Here is a 12,537-nt window from a genome sequence, read left to right on the forward strand (position 1 = left end):
GAAGGGGACGACGAACTCGGCGATTTGCCGGCTCGTGTTTAACCAGCTCGTTATCAGCGTTAGCGCGGGCACTGCGAACGTTACGCAACAACGGGACGACGCGTCGAAATTGCAATTCTCACATACGGTCATTCTCGCTTTATTTACATTTTTCCAAAGGACTTAAAAATACAAGCGACACAAGAGAGAACATTTGGTACATTACAACAACAACAACAACAAAAGAGACACACAAAAAAAAAATCATTCCTCGTCCAGGCCGAGCAACAGGTGCAAGATGGAGAACCGGCAATCGCGATACCTGGAGGCGCAGTCGTCGGCGCGCGCGGCAGCGTCGTAGACGTCGTGCTCGAGCCCAGCCAAGGGATAGCTGAAACCAAAAGGCCGATTCGATAAAAAACGGGGCTCCTATACACCCATTCACGTAATTGTATCGCGCACCTTACCTGAAGACGACTCTGATCAGATCTTCGACGAGGGAGACTCCCGGAGGATTGAGGACCGACTGGGCTTCGCAGATGGCGCGCAGTACGCACTGCTTACCCGGTACACCCTGGCTGGGGACGTGCACTTGTGTAAGTGCTTGTAAAAAAAACTCTCAGCGAGCAAAGAAAGATAATGTCCGATTATGCATACCTGTCGAGGGCCAGGGCAAAGTTGGAGTAGAGCTCCCGCCGGTGGCGCCTGTGCCAGCCCGTAGGAGGAGGTCTCCGCACGGCATCGAGGCCCTTGGGGATCGGCCAGATCATGTCGAACTCGAGGTCGAGGTTCCAGTTGGCCGGCTCCTTCAGCTGGATGGCCTTGACGATCGACGTCGTCAGCTGCACACACACACACACACGATTCATTAGCATCAACGTACCAATAGTCTACACGTAATGATATGAACTTACGACAAAATTGGTGCCCTTGGGAAAGGTCAGGGATCTCTTTTTCCTGGCAGAGCTGCAGCCCGCGGGCTCGTCCCAGAATCGGTTCGTCGCGTTGCTCTCGGCGTGTCCCTCTCGGATGAGCCAGTCGAGGACCACGAGGACGAGGGACAAAAGCGCCGGCCAGCGCATGGCGCGACTGCGTATGGTGTACTCTAGTAGCTTCGACGCTCTTTGGCACCGTCGAGCGCTCTTTCGGGAGGACGGCGAGACCACCCCGGCAGTGGCCCGACTCGCTAATGAAAAAAGTAACAGCCTGGCTTCGCCGAATGATCCCTTTTTTTTTTTTTTTTTTTTTTTTTTTTCGTTTCAGCGAGTCAAGGAGCGCAAGGAGGAAAAATAAAACGCACCGACGCGAGGCATAAAGTATTAGTTGAAATTTCATTTATTTGCTCTAAAATAACATGTGCGCACAGGGACTGGAGCGCGGCTCGCGGCAGAGGTCCGGCTTGGTGTACGCGGCGGCATACTCCACGTCGTCCGGCGAGCCAAACTCCTCGTCCAAGGGATAGCTAAAACAATAATAATAATAATAATGTAGATGGTGCATGGAGGTCAACGGCGCTGGACTCACGTGAATATCGAGTGGAGTATCTCGTCGAGAAAGGGAAGCTTGGCGGCGGTCGCGCGGCGGCTCCTCTCACCAGCCCGGCAGAGCGCCCACAGAACGCAGTCCCGGCCAAATTTCCGTTCCCCCTGCCTGCAACGCAATTTGCAAAGAAATGAGGGGCGGTCGGGTATAGGATTATTTTTATGTGGCAACGAATCGAGTCTCACGTGTCGAGCATCCGTTCGATCTCGCGGTAGATGTCCCTCCTGGTCCTGCGGCCGTGGTACAGCGCGTCCGAGTACGAGGTCCTCCTGTAGGGGAGCTCGTACGCCACGCCTGCCGTCACCCCGAAGGTGAACACGCCGTCCGATCTCGCGTAAGAAGCCACCGTCAGGCAGTACACCAACTGTCCGGAGACACACACACGAGGGTGACATACATAATATGCGTAAGTATAGGCTTTATTTATCGTAGGGGGGGAGGGAAAAACTAGCTGACCTGAACGTTGCTGCCCTGGGGGAAGACGAGGTACTTTGCGTCGTCGTTGTCGATGCCTCTCGAGCTTACGGGTGAAACAGGATCGGTGGTTCTGTTGGCTGCAGTGCCGATGTTTAGGCAAGCAATAATCAGTAGAGCAGCGAGCTGTTGCGACTTTCGCTCCATAGTCGTGTACTGTATCGGTACGGTCACTCGATCTCTGTGTGTATACTTACGACGATAATGATGGAGCGACCGAGGCTAGCTGCCCCCTACGGTCTGACCAGCACCGCTACTTAACTGCAGTAAGTAACCACTTGACGCTTACTTTTGTACGAATGCCTCTTGGCGCTAAACGCTATACAGTAAAAAGGGACGCCTATACCTATTCATGGGGACGAGCACTAATTTACAATGTTCCGATGTATACGATACAAATTGCCTTTATTCGCCAACGCGTCAATAACCACATGAGTTTATGATGGTTCTACAATGATTCCATGATTTAGTAATAAAAAAAAAAAAAAAAAAAAAATACAAATGTTTCTTTTACGGTATTTTTGTGTGTGCATCGAAACAATAATTATTACATGATACCGATTTAGTTGGCAATCGACACGTATGTACAGCGGATACGTCGATGCCATTAGAAATTCAAGTCGTAAATGGAGTATTTGCAGGTTGGATAGAGTTCCGTGCAGTTCCCATACGAGCCGTGAGCGTGGTCGTACTGCCGGTGTTCCTCGTTCTCGAAGCGCGTGCCGTCCTCTCGTATCCTGAGGCATCAAAATCATTAAATACGCATTACTGATTGCACCTCGGCCGGTGTGTAATTGAATAGGCTCACGTGAAAATGGCGTGAAGCAGCTCGTGAAGAAAATCAGCCTTGCCGATCGAGGACGGGCTCCTCTGGCCGGCCTCGCAGAGAGCTTTCATCACGCAGGAGCGGCCGTCGAGGCCTAATCTGCCGAGCACCACCCGCGCAATGGTATAAAAAAACAGCAAGTGTCAGAGAAAAAGAGGGACAGAGAGAGAGAGAGAGTCAAAGTTGAGCTAAGGAGAGACTCACGACTGGAGGAAAGCCTCGATCTTCGGGTAGACGACGCTCCTGCTGCGCCTGTGGAGCTCGAGCGAGTCGACTTTCGCGGGCAGCTCCCAGGCGAGCGCGGCCGTCATACCCACCACCAGTTGCCCGGCCGGGCGGCCCTCGGAGCCGATCGTCAAGCAAAATACCACCTACAAGCACACACGTGGCACCCGTCAATTATCACATTCGTTACAAATGTCGAGGTTAATGATTGATGATTTACCTGGACGTTGCTGCCCTGGGGAAAGATGAGGTACCTCTTCCTTCTGGTGGTAAGGGCTGCTCCCTCGTGGCTCGTGGCTTGGCAGGTGGGGCCCAAGAGGAAGCGGGAAAGAAGAGCGCAGACCAGGAGACCGATGGCGACGTGCATGCTCCTCGGGACGAGTGACCATCTCGAAAGTGAGGAAAGACGATAGACGCTAGATGGGGGGGTATACGTATACGCAGTGAGGCAAAGAGGAGGAAAGGCCGTGGCTGTAATGTACTCGGTCCGGTGGTCGGTGTTTTATATGGAAAAGGTGCCCCTAACGGCTCTGCGCATTTTTTTTTTACGGGCCCGTACGCGCGAGAGCCCCTCTTGCTGTATAACTCGCTCGGCAAACACACCATCGAGCGTGGGCGAGACAACTTTTTTTTCGACCTCTTCGTTTTTTTTTTTCTCTCTCTCTCTCTCTCTTTCTCTCGTCTTTTTTTATGTATGATTTATTAATGCGAATTTTGTTAGACTGATGCCACTGTATTAGCTCAGCCATTTTGTTCTTTTTTTTTTTATAATATATACACTATGGCTCGGCGTTGTAGGACCGTGAGTCCATCGTTGACTAAATAAATTCAACTCAACTTTCGTCGCGCTTTACACTTCTCACTCTGGCGTTCGTTACCGCATGGTGTGTACCCATTGTCATTATTTGTCGAGCAAATTCGCATGTACTTTTTACACTGGACCATCTCCTGTTTCTATATGTGTCCCTCTCCGTGTTTGGCTTGCGACAACTTTTCTACTTTATTTCTGTCTCTATATGACCGAACCAGTGATTCATTTAGGGTGGGAAAAATTAGCAATTTGTACATGCGCGCTTGATAGGGTAATAGGGAGTGGTTGTCAAATGATACAGTACTCCTGAAGATTTGAAATTTAATTATCGTTTATTTCAATTTTCCAGGTATGGATACAACCGGCTCGAACGGAGTCGTCCAGCGATCAGCTTTTCGCAAAGAAATTCAATCCAACGAGGTGAAGCGGGCAGGCGTGGCTGTAGTTTTTGCACAGCGAAGGGTCCAGAGGGGCCGAACCGTTTTTACCATAAGAACTAGAACCAGATACAAAGGACAGCACAATAACGATATTTTCAACGCAAGAGAAACAAAAAAGAAAACGCTCACCTGGCCAGCAAGTCCAGCATTTTCTTAAACACCCCATCGCTCTCCCCGAGAGAGATAGTAGCCTGGCACAAACTCTTCAAAAGGCACGTGCTTCCGTTGAACTCGTAACTGTGCGAAAAATCAATTCAACAAATACATAATTGCTTATAGTTTGCGATATTTTTATGTCGTTCGGTGATACTCATTTTATGCTATTTTTCTTGCAAAAAATGTAGAATTCTGTTGAATGCCCTATCCATATTGAATTCACCTCATTCTTTGATACACTTAATTCATTCTTCTACTGATATTTATATGATACGCAGAATCGAACGCCGTACGTTTGACAGGCGTATGATACGAAAAATACTGAGCGTTTAACGAGTTCTTTGGCTTCTTAGGTAGTGGATTGTCGTAAGCGCAAGTAACTTTGAATTTGTAAAAGGGTATACTATTGAAAGAGAAAAAAAGCTAAGTATTTTATTACAGCGACTTGGCAAATTTGTGTGCATTTTGCACAAGTCAGGTATAGAATATTATTGTATTTTCTCTGATATTTACAATAAGTGGTACGTTACGCGTTTAAATACCGAATACAAATCCAGCAATACATTCTCGAGGCATATTTAAATCTCTATTATCATTTACTTACACGAAGTAAAAAATTCCAAGAAACATGTGTTATTATAAATATGTTATAGCAATTGAATATTACCCATTGTGTAAAATACCAGGCGCGTCTCGAGCGGCATCGCCGACAGACATTGACCGTCGTTTCCGGTACCTAGCCCCCGTCGGGAGTTCCCATGCGACTTTGAATCCACTTGCCTGCGCGAAAACCGTGGTGTGTGGTAGAGTGCTCACTTTGTAGTTGATTCGATACTGCATTGATTTCGTTGACACAAATTTCGGGATTATTCTCCTCACGTGCCATTGTTTTATTTGTAATGATTGTAACGTTTGAAATACACTTACGAAAAAAGTGCTACCCTTGCGAAAGGCAACGTATCTCTTGCGCCTGGTACCCGCCGACGCGCCCCGCCACGTTGCCTCAAACAGGAGAAAACCCAGCAGGAATAGGAGGACGAGGCGGCCACCAGCAGGAACCCTTGGGAGCATCCTTCGAAATTCGAGCTTCGATGCGAAATGCCGCCCGTTCCTGCTCCGCCAAATATCAACCGTATATGTATGAGCCAACCAGTCGAGGCTTGTTGTCATCCCCCATTAGTATCGGATTAACGCCTCACATAATGTATACACGACTGGCCCGAGGTCTCATTTTATTTCGGGACAAGTATAGATATAACGAATCCTCTCAGCGATTCTCGTCGCTCTTTCTCTTCATTCTTTTTCTTTCTCGTCTCGCCAATTTCATCTGACTCTCTTTCTCGATTTCCCTTCAATTTTTCAGCTCCGTGTAATTTTTGTACAGCCGTGCAACGTTTTCCATCGTTTGAACCACAGGAGCATGAGTCAAGGTGGATACAAAACAACACTCGATTCATTATGACACAGTTATTTTTAATGGTCAATCAAACGATACAGTGATTTGGTGCAAGGGGCAAATGAAAATCGGCAAGTCAGTTGTTATCGGTGCCCTCGAAGACCCGAGTTATGTGATCCAGAAGGCCGAATCCAGCTGGGCAAGAGGCGTAGGTTGCGGAGCAGTCGCCACCGGATCTGCCCACCCCCGCTGCCTCCACGTACTCTCCATCGACGCCCGAATTGGCCCCGTAGTCGGGACTGCGCGTGTGATGGACGGAAAGAAAACCGTTGATTTAATGTAAAATAATAGAAAAAGTGAATGATTGTCAACTCACGTTAGCAGCACGTGGAGGATCTCGCCCACGAGGCTTTCGTCCTGGAAGGGCGACTCGGCGTACTCGCACATGCTCCGCTTGAGGCAGTCCCTGCCTGGACCCCCTTGTCTGACGATCATCAACACATTTTACGTATACTATGGTCCCAACAGTGGACTGCCGTTAAACAACAAATGTAAAAGGTATATCGCCTAAACTCTATACGCATACCTGCGCACCTCTTCCTCGAGGAGCCGATAAAAGACGGACCGCTCCGCCAAGAGCGAGGTTTCGTCGCTCCGTCTGCGTCGACGCTGCGGCTTCTTTTGGGCAAAGTAGTCGCTGAAGAAAGTCGCGTTTTGGGGCAGCGGAAACTGAAACTGGAAGCCCTGGGAGTAGACAAAGATCCGGCCGGGCATGCTGATCGGCATCGAGACGCCCAGTACAAGCTGTGCGTGATGTGTATTTTTTGTAATCATTTTTTTTTTTTTTTTTTTTTTCCTCACAATGTACCAACCTTGAACGTTCCTCCAAAGGGGTAAACCAGTGGTGGAGATGGAAGATCCCTTTTGCTCCCGAGTCCGGCGCGAGACTCGCTTAGAGTGCCGGTAGCTGGTGAATCGAGCAGGAGGGCGATCGACGCAAGTAGGAGCGATCCTAGCCAGAGCATCTTTCGAAAAAAAAAAAAAACTAAGAACTTTCGTTCTATACGGATACTTTTTTTACTTTTTTTTGTGATCGAGCTGATTAGAAAATTTTTTGAGCTCGGGAATACAGTACTCGAGTAGCCGCACTTGCTCGGTGGTCGCTGGTAATTTGAAAAAAGAAAAAACTCCGTCTTCCCGTTCGCCAGCTCCGCTGGGTATTCCAGTGATCGGCGCTAATCCCAAAATAAATATTCGCGCGCCGTTCGGTGTTTTCGAAATTTCGTGCACGTGCGCGCGTGCATTCACCTGCCCCCCCCCCCGCTGAACGGACATTCTCGGCATTTTTTTTAGATTTCTCCTTTGGCCATACTTAATAATACAACGATGACAATAATTAGAAAATCACAGTATTTTCCGTGTATAAAACATTTCCAAGTTATCCAATCAATCAGGGAATCGATTGAATGAAAAAAGCCTTACTTGTGAAGTTAAATAAGATTTATTCGTCCAACAAAAAAACTAGCACTCCTTAAAAAAAAAAAAGGCAAAATATATTCTTTATAAAACATACTTAATCTCGGGAGTAAAAAAATAATATAAAAAACTCGCAACGTGAGAGTTCAATCTTAAGTACAAAATGAAACATTCGGCGAACGATGGTAAAAATCGGTGACTTGTATAATTCAGCCGAAAGCCGCAAGCTCGGTAATGTAGTCCAGGGGCGAGCTGACGCAATCTCTGTAGGCCGTAGTGCAGGTGCCCCCTTGCCTGCCCAGCCACTCGGCCTCCTCGTACAGCCTCGCCTCGCCGGTCCAGCCATGACCATTGCTCCCGTTCTCGGATGGCCTGCGAACATACACCGCGATTTGTTACGATTACGCTCGAAAGTTCGGTTCGTCGCGTGACTCACGTCAGAAGCAGATGGATGATCTCCTCGACGATGTCGGTGCCGGTTCGATCGATCGGCGTGTCGGCCAGCTCGCAGATCGTCCTCAGCAGGCACGCCCTACCATCCCTCCAGCCATACCTGTCCCAGAAAATTTTATCAACACCAAAATATCACTTGGGGGTTATTTGGTACACCGTAAGTATATACCTCTCCAAGAGTCCCTCGAGCGAGGCGTAAACGTGTGCCAAGCTCAGTTGCGTCGGATCGTCGGCGCGCGCGTGTATGACCATGGGCTCGAGTTGGCTCAGATTCATCGGTAGAGCGTAGTTGAACTGAAACCCGATCGAAAAGACGATGCCACCCTTCTTGCTCATGACGATCGGCATCGAGACCCCTATGGTGAACTAACGACCGCAACGTCAAGACTTCAGATTTGGATGTATATGTATCAACCGCGAGTATACGTTTGAGCGCAGAGCAAAAGTGGAAATACCCAAAGTGGGGGAGTGCCGGAGGGTAGCGAAAAGAAGGATAATAAATGGGGCAAAGCTGGATCGCTGCGGGGGTTGCATTGGTATATACTTACCCCCTTATACGTATAGATGTTACGGTGATGATTAACAATAGGTCGGTTTACCTGAAAGACACTCGTTGGTTGCGGGAACAAGAGGACCGACTCGTTGGCAAAGACTAGCCTCGGGCTGGCGAGGATCGGCGGCGACGGTAGCAACACAACGACCACGACAACGACGCAGAGACAGCGCAGCATCGCTCGGCAGCCAACCGACTACCTTACGCCGTGCGCCACTGCCCTGTACTTGCTCGTTATTCTTTTTTTTTTTTTTTTTTTTTTTTTTGATTTCTCTCTTTTTTATTCCTTTCATCTCTTCTCGCCGCCTCCCACTGCACTGCTCTCCGCTCAAAGCCAAATATTGGCTAGCCGGTCAATGGCCCTATACCTGTTAATGCGTGCGAGTTTACACTATATGCGTGCTGTTTGCTACATCTGATGTCGCGCTGACTCGCTTGTTGCGTAGTAATAAGTATACCTATACAACGCCAAAGTGTTATTGCCGTTTTCAATCTTTTACCCTACGATCGGTTTAATTCTTCAAACGAGTGGCTTCTCGATTACCGGACACGGGGGGTGAGACTTGGAAACTGGAGGAGGAAATAATGTAAAAAAGGCCGGAGGTAAGCAGCGCGAGGATGATAATCGAGCAAATATGATCATCCGTATTCCTCGGTGTGAGTCTCGATCTTCTCCCTCGCTTCTGTGCGTATATATATATATACTATAATGTATATATATGTGTGGCAAACCTCGGCATCGAGACACGCAATAGGTATATATGGGAGTCGCGCCGGGGAAAGGGAGGGAAGTGGAGAAATTTTCTCTCATTTCCTTTGAAATTTCCGGGCGCGGACCGACAGTCGGAAGCCAATCGGCTGGTCCGTGATTCGCCATCGATCTCCTCCTTACGACCCACCGCCGCCGTCTACCTACACACCGGTTTATTTAACCTCGTCGCCGATCGCTGTTTCCTTGAATTATCCCTGCCTCTGCAGTTTTTACCCATCGCACCATGTTCGTTTTATTATTTTTCCGGAATAATCACTTTTAACTCAGTGGGCTGTTGTATTAAATGAAAAAAAAAAAAAAAAAAAAACAACAACAACTTGTTTCGATTTTTTTTTTTTACCCCCGCAGTTCATTCGTGCGCATTGCAATGTGCTCCAGAGGAGAGAGGTTCAATCAACTCCACCTTCGTTATCACGATATGGCACTCGGAGCGAGACCCATATACGTGAAATAATACACGCTCCATTGACATCGTATTCATATCCAGTGGAACTCATTACATGCACCTATATACTTAACGCCCCCGTACTTTAATCGTAAGCGTGAACGAATGATTCGAGTGGCTCTCTGGTACACCCAACGCCTCGATCGCTAACGAAGCGCATGTATACCTACTTACCGGTCATAGGAGGCAGAGCCAAAAAGTCAAGTGATCGGCTCCTCTCGTACTCCTCGATAAGTTTGCTAGAAGTGACGACAGCAAAGTACAATCTACGATACCTATCGGCTTTATTACCTATACTCTATACATATTATATACCGATATAATTATCACAAATAACAAAAAGTTTATACATGTATAGGTATACATTTTATTATACAATCAAATGACATGAAGAGCCGATCGCACACGATACACAGTGGCGAAGAGATGTTACAAGTGGTGTAAGATATTGTTGAAAAAAAAAAAAAAAAAAAAAAAAAAAAAAATTAACGTCAGAGCGTCTGCTCGGACGCGGTGAAGGCGTCGAGGAGGCTAACCGGGCAGTCGCGCTGGAAATTGTCCCGGCAGACGTCCGGCGATCCCCGGGCGCCCATCCGCTCGGCAACCTCGTACTCCCGGTCCTGCTGCTCCTCGTACGGCTCCGGCTCGCTACTCGAGGGCCTGCAATGGCCGATGCCTACATTAAAAGTACAGTATAACGTGGGAAGTGGAGGTGGTGGACACATTTACGAGAAAAAGAGCTGCAGGAGCTGCTGAAGGAGTCCGTGGGTGGGCTCGAAGGGCCCGGCGGCAGCCTCGCAGACGGCCCGCAACACGCAAGATCGGCCCCCGAGGTTGTACAGCTCGGCCAGGTGGCCCAGGTGCCGGTAGAGGCTCCAGCGGCTCGCCGGCTTGGAGTCTCGCTGGTGGTCCAGCTGGCTCGCGTTGGTCGGCAGGTTGTAGATCGCCTTTGCGAACGAGCCCAGGATCACGCTCTCGCGCTCCAACTGCAGCGGCGTGCCCAGGCCGAAGATCAACTGCGGCACGTGCATTGGAGTTATTTGCCGTAGGTATATAAGTTGTGTATCGTGCAATCTTGGAGTATAGGTACTACTTAATTGTTTCCAAAAATCAATATTAAAATGGTATAAGCTCGAGTTGTGCGTATATATAATATTCATGTACATTGTACCTATACAAGAGTTAGCGTATATGATATGATTTTTTTTTTTTTTTTTTTAAATAATTTGTGTATATTTTGCCAAAAGTGTCATACGTACGAGAAGTTGCGCGGGATTAGCGGCATTGGGGAATAGGAGAGAGCGCTTTTGGGGACCAGAAAATTCCCTCGAAGCCACAGCGGAGTTGCCGAGGATAACGAGTCCTAAGAGCATCTTGATACTTCGAGTCATGGTGTCAAACTAACTGTTGTTCCATCACCTGTGGACGGACTCGCAAGCCGAGTTTGACCGGTTTCTTATTTTCTCTTCGGATTTTTGTTTTTGCTGCCGATTAGCACGCGCGGTCGATTATTTTTTGAGAATGAAAATATAAGTTCAGTGTAGACGTAGGCGTGCGTGTACGATCGTCCTTGATTACTTGATCGGTTAACGATTACCGATTGCATATACAACAAAAAGATAAATAATTCATATGACACGGATGGAGTGCTTTAGTGTTCATTTTTAGTATCGTAACTTCATTAGGACACTACAAGTTAGTTTGTAAAATTAAAGAAAAAAAAATTAACAACACTACGTGTATTGCACATACATCTGCTTCCACATTCTTTAAAGCTTGTATCAAGCAAATACATAAGAAGACACTTTTTTTTATTGGCCCCAGCAGCAGATGCATATTTACACTAGAGCTACAAAACGAAAGATTTTACATTGTTGTCGAACTGAGTTTGAGATGAGCTTATACATGTATTATATGGCTGGATGAATTATGAGGGGACTGATAAGACAAAGAAAAAAAGGCACAGATCAAGTAGGTCACACATGTGCGTCGGGTAAGCATTGTATTTCATACAGTTATATTATTCGTCTCTTGAATAAATCACGATCCAGCATCTTCATCAATGAATCACGCTGAGATGCTCCAAAACACTCGTGCCGCAGTCCCCGAACGCGTGAGCGCAAGCGTCTGCTCTCCCTTGTCCCTCCACCCTCTGCCCACGACCAATCAATTCAGCCACCAGGTACTCCTGGTCCGTCGCCTCGACAAAGCTCTCTTCCGTACTGGATGGCCTGCTCCGAACGATCGATCGTTTAAAAAAGTAAAACGAAAATGATGAGAAAAAAAAAAAAAAAAAAACGACTTGCGTCAGGAACACGTGAAGCAGCTGAGCAAAGAGGCCACTGGTGTTCAGGGGAGTCGAGGCTGCCTCGCAGATAGCCCTCAGGAGGCAGGCCTTCCCCTCGCCTCGAAACGCCGACTCGAGCAGCTTGTAAACTTCGTACCTGCTCGCGAGACTCCCGTCTGCACACCCTTTTGAAATACCCCTCACGCGTTTTACATAAAATGGAATGTATAAATATATTCTCCGAGTTACTCACCTTCCGTCGATCTCTGCTGGCGATCGTACGAGTTCTGGTCCGCAAAGTAATAGGACGCGTTGTAGGGCAGGTTGTAGTTGCTCTTCATCACGTAGCCGATTATCGTGCTCGCGGCGCCCTCCATCGGCAGACCGAGACCGAGAATCAGCTGGATGGTGGTTTTTTTTTTTTTTTTTTTATTGCCAACCACACAATAAATAATATACATGTACCTTTGCAAAGGAAAAAACCAATCAAACCTGAACTTTGGTGGGTGCACCGTCAGCTGGGGGTGGGTAAACCAGGTACTTTGGAGTTTCGGCCCCACCGCGCGCAACTGGTGCGAGCAGACTCAGCATCAGCCCGAGGATCAGTCGCTGCATGGAGGTCGTTAGAGGGAACAAACTAATGTGCCACCTTTCGCGCTCCCTTACTGGCTATTATACTCGGCTGTTACCAGAGAGCACGAG

At 47.9% G+C, this 12,537-nt stretch overlaps 8 protein-coding genes across 8 annotated transcripts; all 8 read right to left on the reverse strand.

Annotated features, from left to right (window-relative positions):
- Nucleotides 1-243: 243 nt before the first annotated feature.
- On the reverse strand, nt 244-1,061 carry LOC106638591 (uncharacterized). Its single transcript, XM_014351846.2, has 4 exons — nt 894-1,061; nt 637-821; nt 447-557; nt 244-370 (listed from the first exon to the last, which is right to left on the reverse strand). The coding sequence occupies exons 1-4, from the start codon at nt 1,059-1,061 to the stop codon at nt 244-246; spliced, it is 591 nt and encodes a 196-aa protein (XP_014207332.2).
- A 262-nt stretch (nt 1,062-1,323) lies between these two features.
- LOC149374731 (uncharacterized) lies at nt 1,324-2,142 on the reverse strand. The gene is made up of 4 exons (XM_089592089.1): nt 1,978-2,142; nt 1,707-1,885; nt 1,504-1,629; nt 1,324-1,441 (listed from the first exon to the last, which is right to left on the reverse strand). Exons 1-4 carry the CDS (start codon nt 2,140-2,142, stop codon nt 1,324-1,326), a joined length of 588 nt encoding a protein of 195 aa, XP_089448215.1.
- A 389-nt stretch (nt 2,143-2,531) lies between these two features.
- LOC106638592 (uncharacterized) lies at nt 2,532-3,413 on the reverse strand. The gene is made up of 4 exons (XM_014351847.2): nt 3,267-3,413; nt 3,026-3,192; nt 2,804-2,920; nt 2,532-2,732 (listed from the first exon to the last, which is right to left on the reverse strand). The coding sequence occupies exons 1-4, from the start codon at nt 3,411-3,413 to the stop codon at nt 2,603-2,605; spliced, it is 561 nt and encodes a 186-aa protein (XP_014207333.2). The 3' UTR covers nt 2,532-2,602.
- Nucleotides 3,414-4,244: 831 nt separating this feature from the next.
- On the reverse strand, nt 4,245-5,524 carry LOC111643050 (uncharacterized). The gene is made up of 4 exons (XM_089592091.1): nt 5,381-5,524; nt 5,121-5,287; nt 4,427-4,534; nt 4,245-4,353 (listed from the first exon to the last, which is right to left on the reverse strand). Exons 1-4 carry the CDS (start codon nt 5,522-5,524, stop codon nt 4,245-4,247), a joined length of 528 nt encoding a protein of 175 aa, XP_089448217.1.
- A 461-nt stretch (nt 5,525-5,985) lies between these two features.
- On the reverse strand, nt 5,986-6,874 carry LOC106638593 (uncharacterized). The gene is made up of 4 exons (XM_014351849.2): nt 6,722-6,874; nt 6,436-6,653; nt 6,226-6,333; nt 5,986-6,148 (listed from the first exon to the last, which is right to left on the reverse strand). Exons 1-4 carry the CDS (start codon nt 6,872-6,874, stop codon nt 5,986-5,988), a joined length of 642 nt encoding a protein of 213 aa, XP_014207335.2.
- Nucleotides 6,875-7,534: 660 nt separating this feature from the next.
- On the reverse strand, nt 7,535-8,433 carry LOC106638594 (uncharacterized). The gene is made up of 4 exons (XM_014351850.2): nt 8,378-8,433; nt 7,948-8,144; nt 7,762-7,878; nt 7,535-7,697 (listed from the first exon to the last, which is right to left on the reverse strand). Exons 2-4 carry the CDS (start codon nt 8,124-8,126, stop codon nt 7,535-7,537), a joined length of 459 nt encoding a protein of 152 aa, XP_014207336.2. The 5' UTR covers nt 8,127-8,144; nt 8,378-8,433.
- A 1,606-nt stretch (nt 8,434-10,039) lies between these two features.
- Nucleotides 10,040-10,939, reverse strand: LOC106638656 (uncharacterized). The gene is made up of 3 exons (XM_014351936.2): nt 10,808-10,939; nt 10,278-10,564; nt 10,040-10,208 (listed from the first exon to the last, which is right to left on the reverse strand). Exons 1-3 carry the CDS (start codon nt 10,937-10,939, stop codon nt 10,040-10,042), a joined length of 588 nt encoding a protein of 195 aa, XP_014207422.2.
- A 668-nt stretch (nt 10,940-11,607) lies between these two features.
- LOC106638595 (uncharacterized) lies at nt 11,608-12,450 on the reverse strand. Its single transcript, XM_023390137.2, has 4 exons — nt 12,328-12,450; nt 12,089-12,236; nt 11,855-12,011; nt 11,608-11,779 (listed from the first exon to the last, which is right to left on the reverse strand). The coding sequence occupies exons 1-4, from the start codon at nt 12,448-12,450 to the stop codon at nt 11,608-11,610; spliced, it is 600 nt and encodes a 199-aa protein (XP_023245905.2).
- Between the last annotated feature and the right edge of the window lie 87 nt (nt 12,451-12,537).

Source organism: Copidosoma floridanum, unplaced genomic scaffold (genome assembly GCF_036245765.1).
Source record: "Copidosoma floridanum isolate Cflo_tuat_1 unplaced genomic scaffold, Cflo_Japanese_pri ptg000014l, whole genome shotgun sequence".
Lineage (NCBI taxonomy): Eukaryota > Metazoa > Arthropoda > Insecta > Hymenoptera > Encyrtidae > Copidosoma > Copidosoma floridanum.

What these genes read in the sequence shown, in the direction of transcription:
- LOC106638591 (XM_014351846.2), bottom strand. Translation starts at nt 1,061, where the DNA reads ATGCGCTGGCCGGCGCTTTTGTCCCTCGTCCTCGTGGTCCTCGACTGG. An exon ending in CCAAGGGCACCAATTTTGTC is followed by an intron (nt 822 to 893) that starts GTAAGTTCATAT and finishes GTGTGTGTGCAG; the next exon opens with CTGACGACGTCGATCGTCAA. An exon ending in TTTGCCCTGGCCCTCGACAG is followed by an intron (nt 558 to 636) that starts GTATGCATAATC and finishes GCACGTCCCCAG; the next exon opens with CCAGGGTGTACCGGGTAAGC.
- LOC149374731 (XM_089592089.1), bottom strand. Translation starts at nt 2,142, where the DNA reads ATGGAGCGAAAGTCGCAACAGCTCGCTGCTCTACTGATTATTGCTTGC. An exon ending in CCCAGGGCAGCAACGTTCAG is followed by an intron (nt 1,886 to 1,977) that starts GTCAGCTAGTTT and finishes GTCTCCGGACAG; the next exon opens with TTGGTGTACTGCCTGACGGT. An exon ending in ATACTCCACTCGATATTCAC is followed by an intron (nt 1,442 to 1,503) that starts GTGAGTCCAGCG and finishes TTATTGTTTTAG; the next exon opens with CTATCCCTTGGACGAGGAGT.
- LOC106638592 (XM_014351847.2), bottom strand. Translation starts at nt 3,413, where the DNA reads ATGCACGTCGCCATCGGTCTCCTGGTCTGCGCTCTTCTTTCCCGCTTC. An exon ending in CCCAGGGCAGCAACGTCCAG is followed by an intron (nt 3,193 to 3,266) that starts GTAAATCATCAA and finishes GTGTGCTTGTAG; the next exon opens with GTGGTATTTTGCTTGACGAT. An exon ending in CTGCTTCACGCCATTTTCAC is followed by an intron (nt 2,733 to 2,803) that starts GTGAGCCTATTC and finishes TTGATGCCTCAG; the next exon opens with GATACGAGAGGACGGCACGC.
- LOC111643050 (XM_089592091.1), bottom strand. Translation starts at nt 5,524, where the DNA reads ATGCTCCCAAGGGTTCCTGCTGGTGGCCGCCTCGTCCTCCTATTCCTG. An exon ending in GCAAGGGTAGCACTTTTTTC is followed by an intron (nt 5,288 to 5,380) that starts GTAAGTGTATTT and finishes AAATCAATGCAG; the next exon opens with TATCGAATCAACTACAAAGT. An exon ending in ATGCTGGACTTGCTGGCCAG is followed by an intron (nt 4,354 to 4,426) that starts GTGAGCGTTTTC and finishes ATCTGGTTCTAG; the next exon opens with TTCTTATGGTAAAAACGGTT.
- LOC106638593 (XM_014351849.2), bottom strand. Translation starts at nt 6,874, where the DNA reads ATGCTCTGGCTAGGATCGCTCCTACTTGCGTCGATCGCCCTCCTGCTC. An exon ending in CCTTTGGAGGAACGTTCAAG is followed by an intron (nt 6,654 to 6,721) that starts GTTGGTACATTG and finishes CATCACGCACAG; the next exon opens with CTTGTACTGGGCGTCTCGAT. An exon ending in CTCGAGGAAGAGGTGCGCAG is followed by an intron (nt 6,334 to 6,435) that starts GTATGCGTATAG and finishes GATGATCGTCAG; the next exon opens with ACAAGGGGGTCCAGGCAGGG.
- LOC106638594 (XM_014351850.2), bottom strand. Translation starts at nt 8,126, where the DNA reads ATGCCGATCGTCATGAGCAAGAAGGGTGGCATCGTCTTTTCGATCGGG. An exon ending in CTCGAGGGACTCTTGGAGAG is followed by an intron (nt 7,879 to 7,947) that starts GTATATACTTAC and finishes TTTCTGGGACAG; the next exon opens with GTATGGCTGGAGGGATGGTA. An exon ending in ATCATCCATCTGCTTCTGAC is followed by an intron (nt 7,698 to 7,761) that starts GTGAGTCACGCG and finishes GTATGTTCGCAG; the next exon opens with GCCATCCGAGAACGGGAGCA.
- LOC106638656 (XM_014351936.2), bottom strand. Translation starts at nt 10,939, where the DNA reads ATGACTCGAAGTATCAAGATGCTCTTAGGACTCGTTATCCTCGGCAAC. An exon ending in CTAATCCCGCGCAACTTCTC is followed by an intron (nt 10,565 to 10,807) that starts GTACGTATGACA and finishes CACGTGCCGCAG; the next exon opens with TTGATCTTCGGCCTGGGCAC. An exon ending in CTCCTGCAGCTCTTTTTCTC is followed by an intron (nt 10,209 to 10,277) that starts GTAAATGTGTCC and finishes CGGCCATTGCAG; the next exon opens with GCCCTCGAGTAGCGAGCCGG.
- LOC106638595 (XM_023390137.2), bottom strand. Translation starts at nt 12,450, where the DNA reads ATGCAGCGACTGATCCTCGGGCTGATGCTGAGTCTGCTCGCACCAGTT. An exon ending in GTGCACCCACCAAAGTTCAG is followed by an intron (nt 12,237 to 12,327) that starts GTTTGATTGGTT and finishes ACCACCATCCAG; the next exon opens with CTGATTCTCGGTCTCGGTCT. An exon ending in CTGCTTCACGTGTTCCTGAC is followed by an intron (nt 11,780 to 11,854) that starts GCAAGTCGTTTT and finishes CGTTCGGAGCAG; the next exon opens with GCCATCCAGTACGGAAGAGA.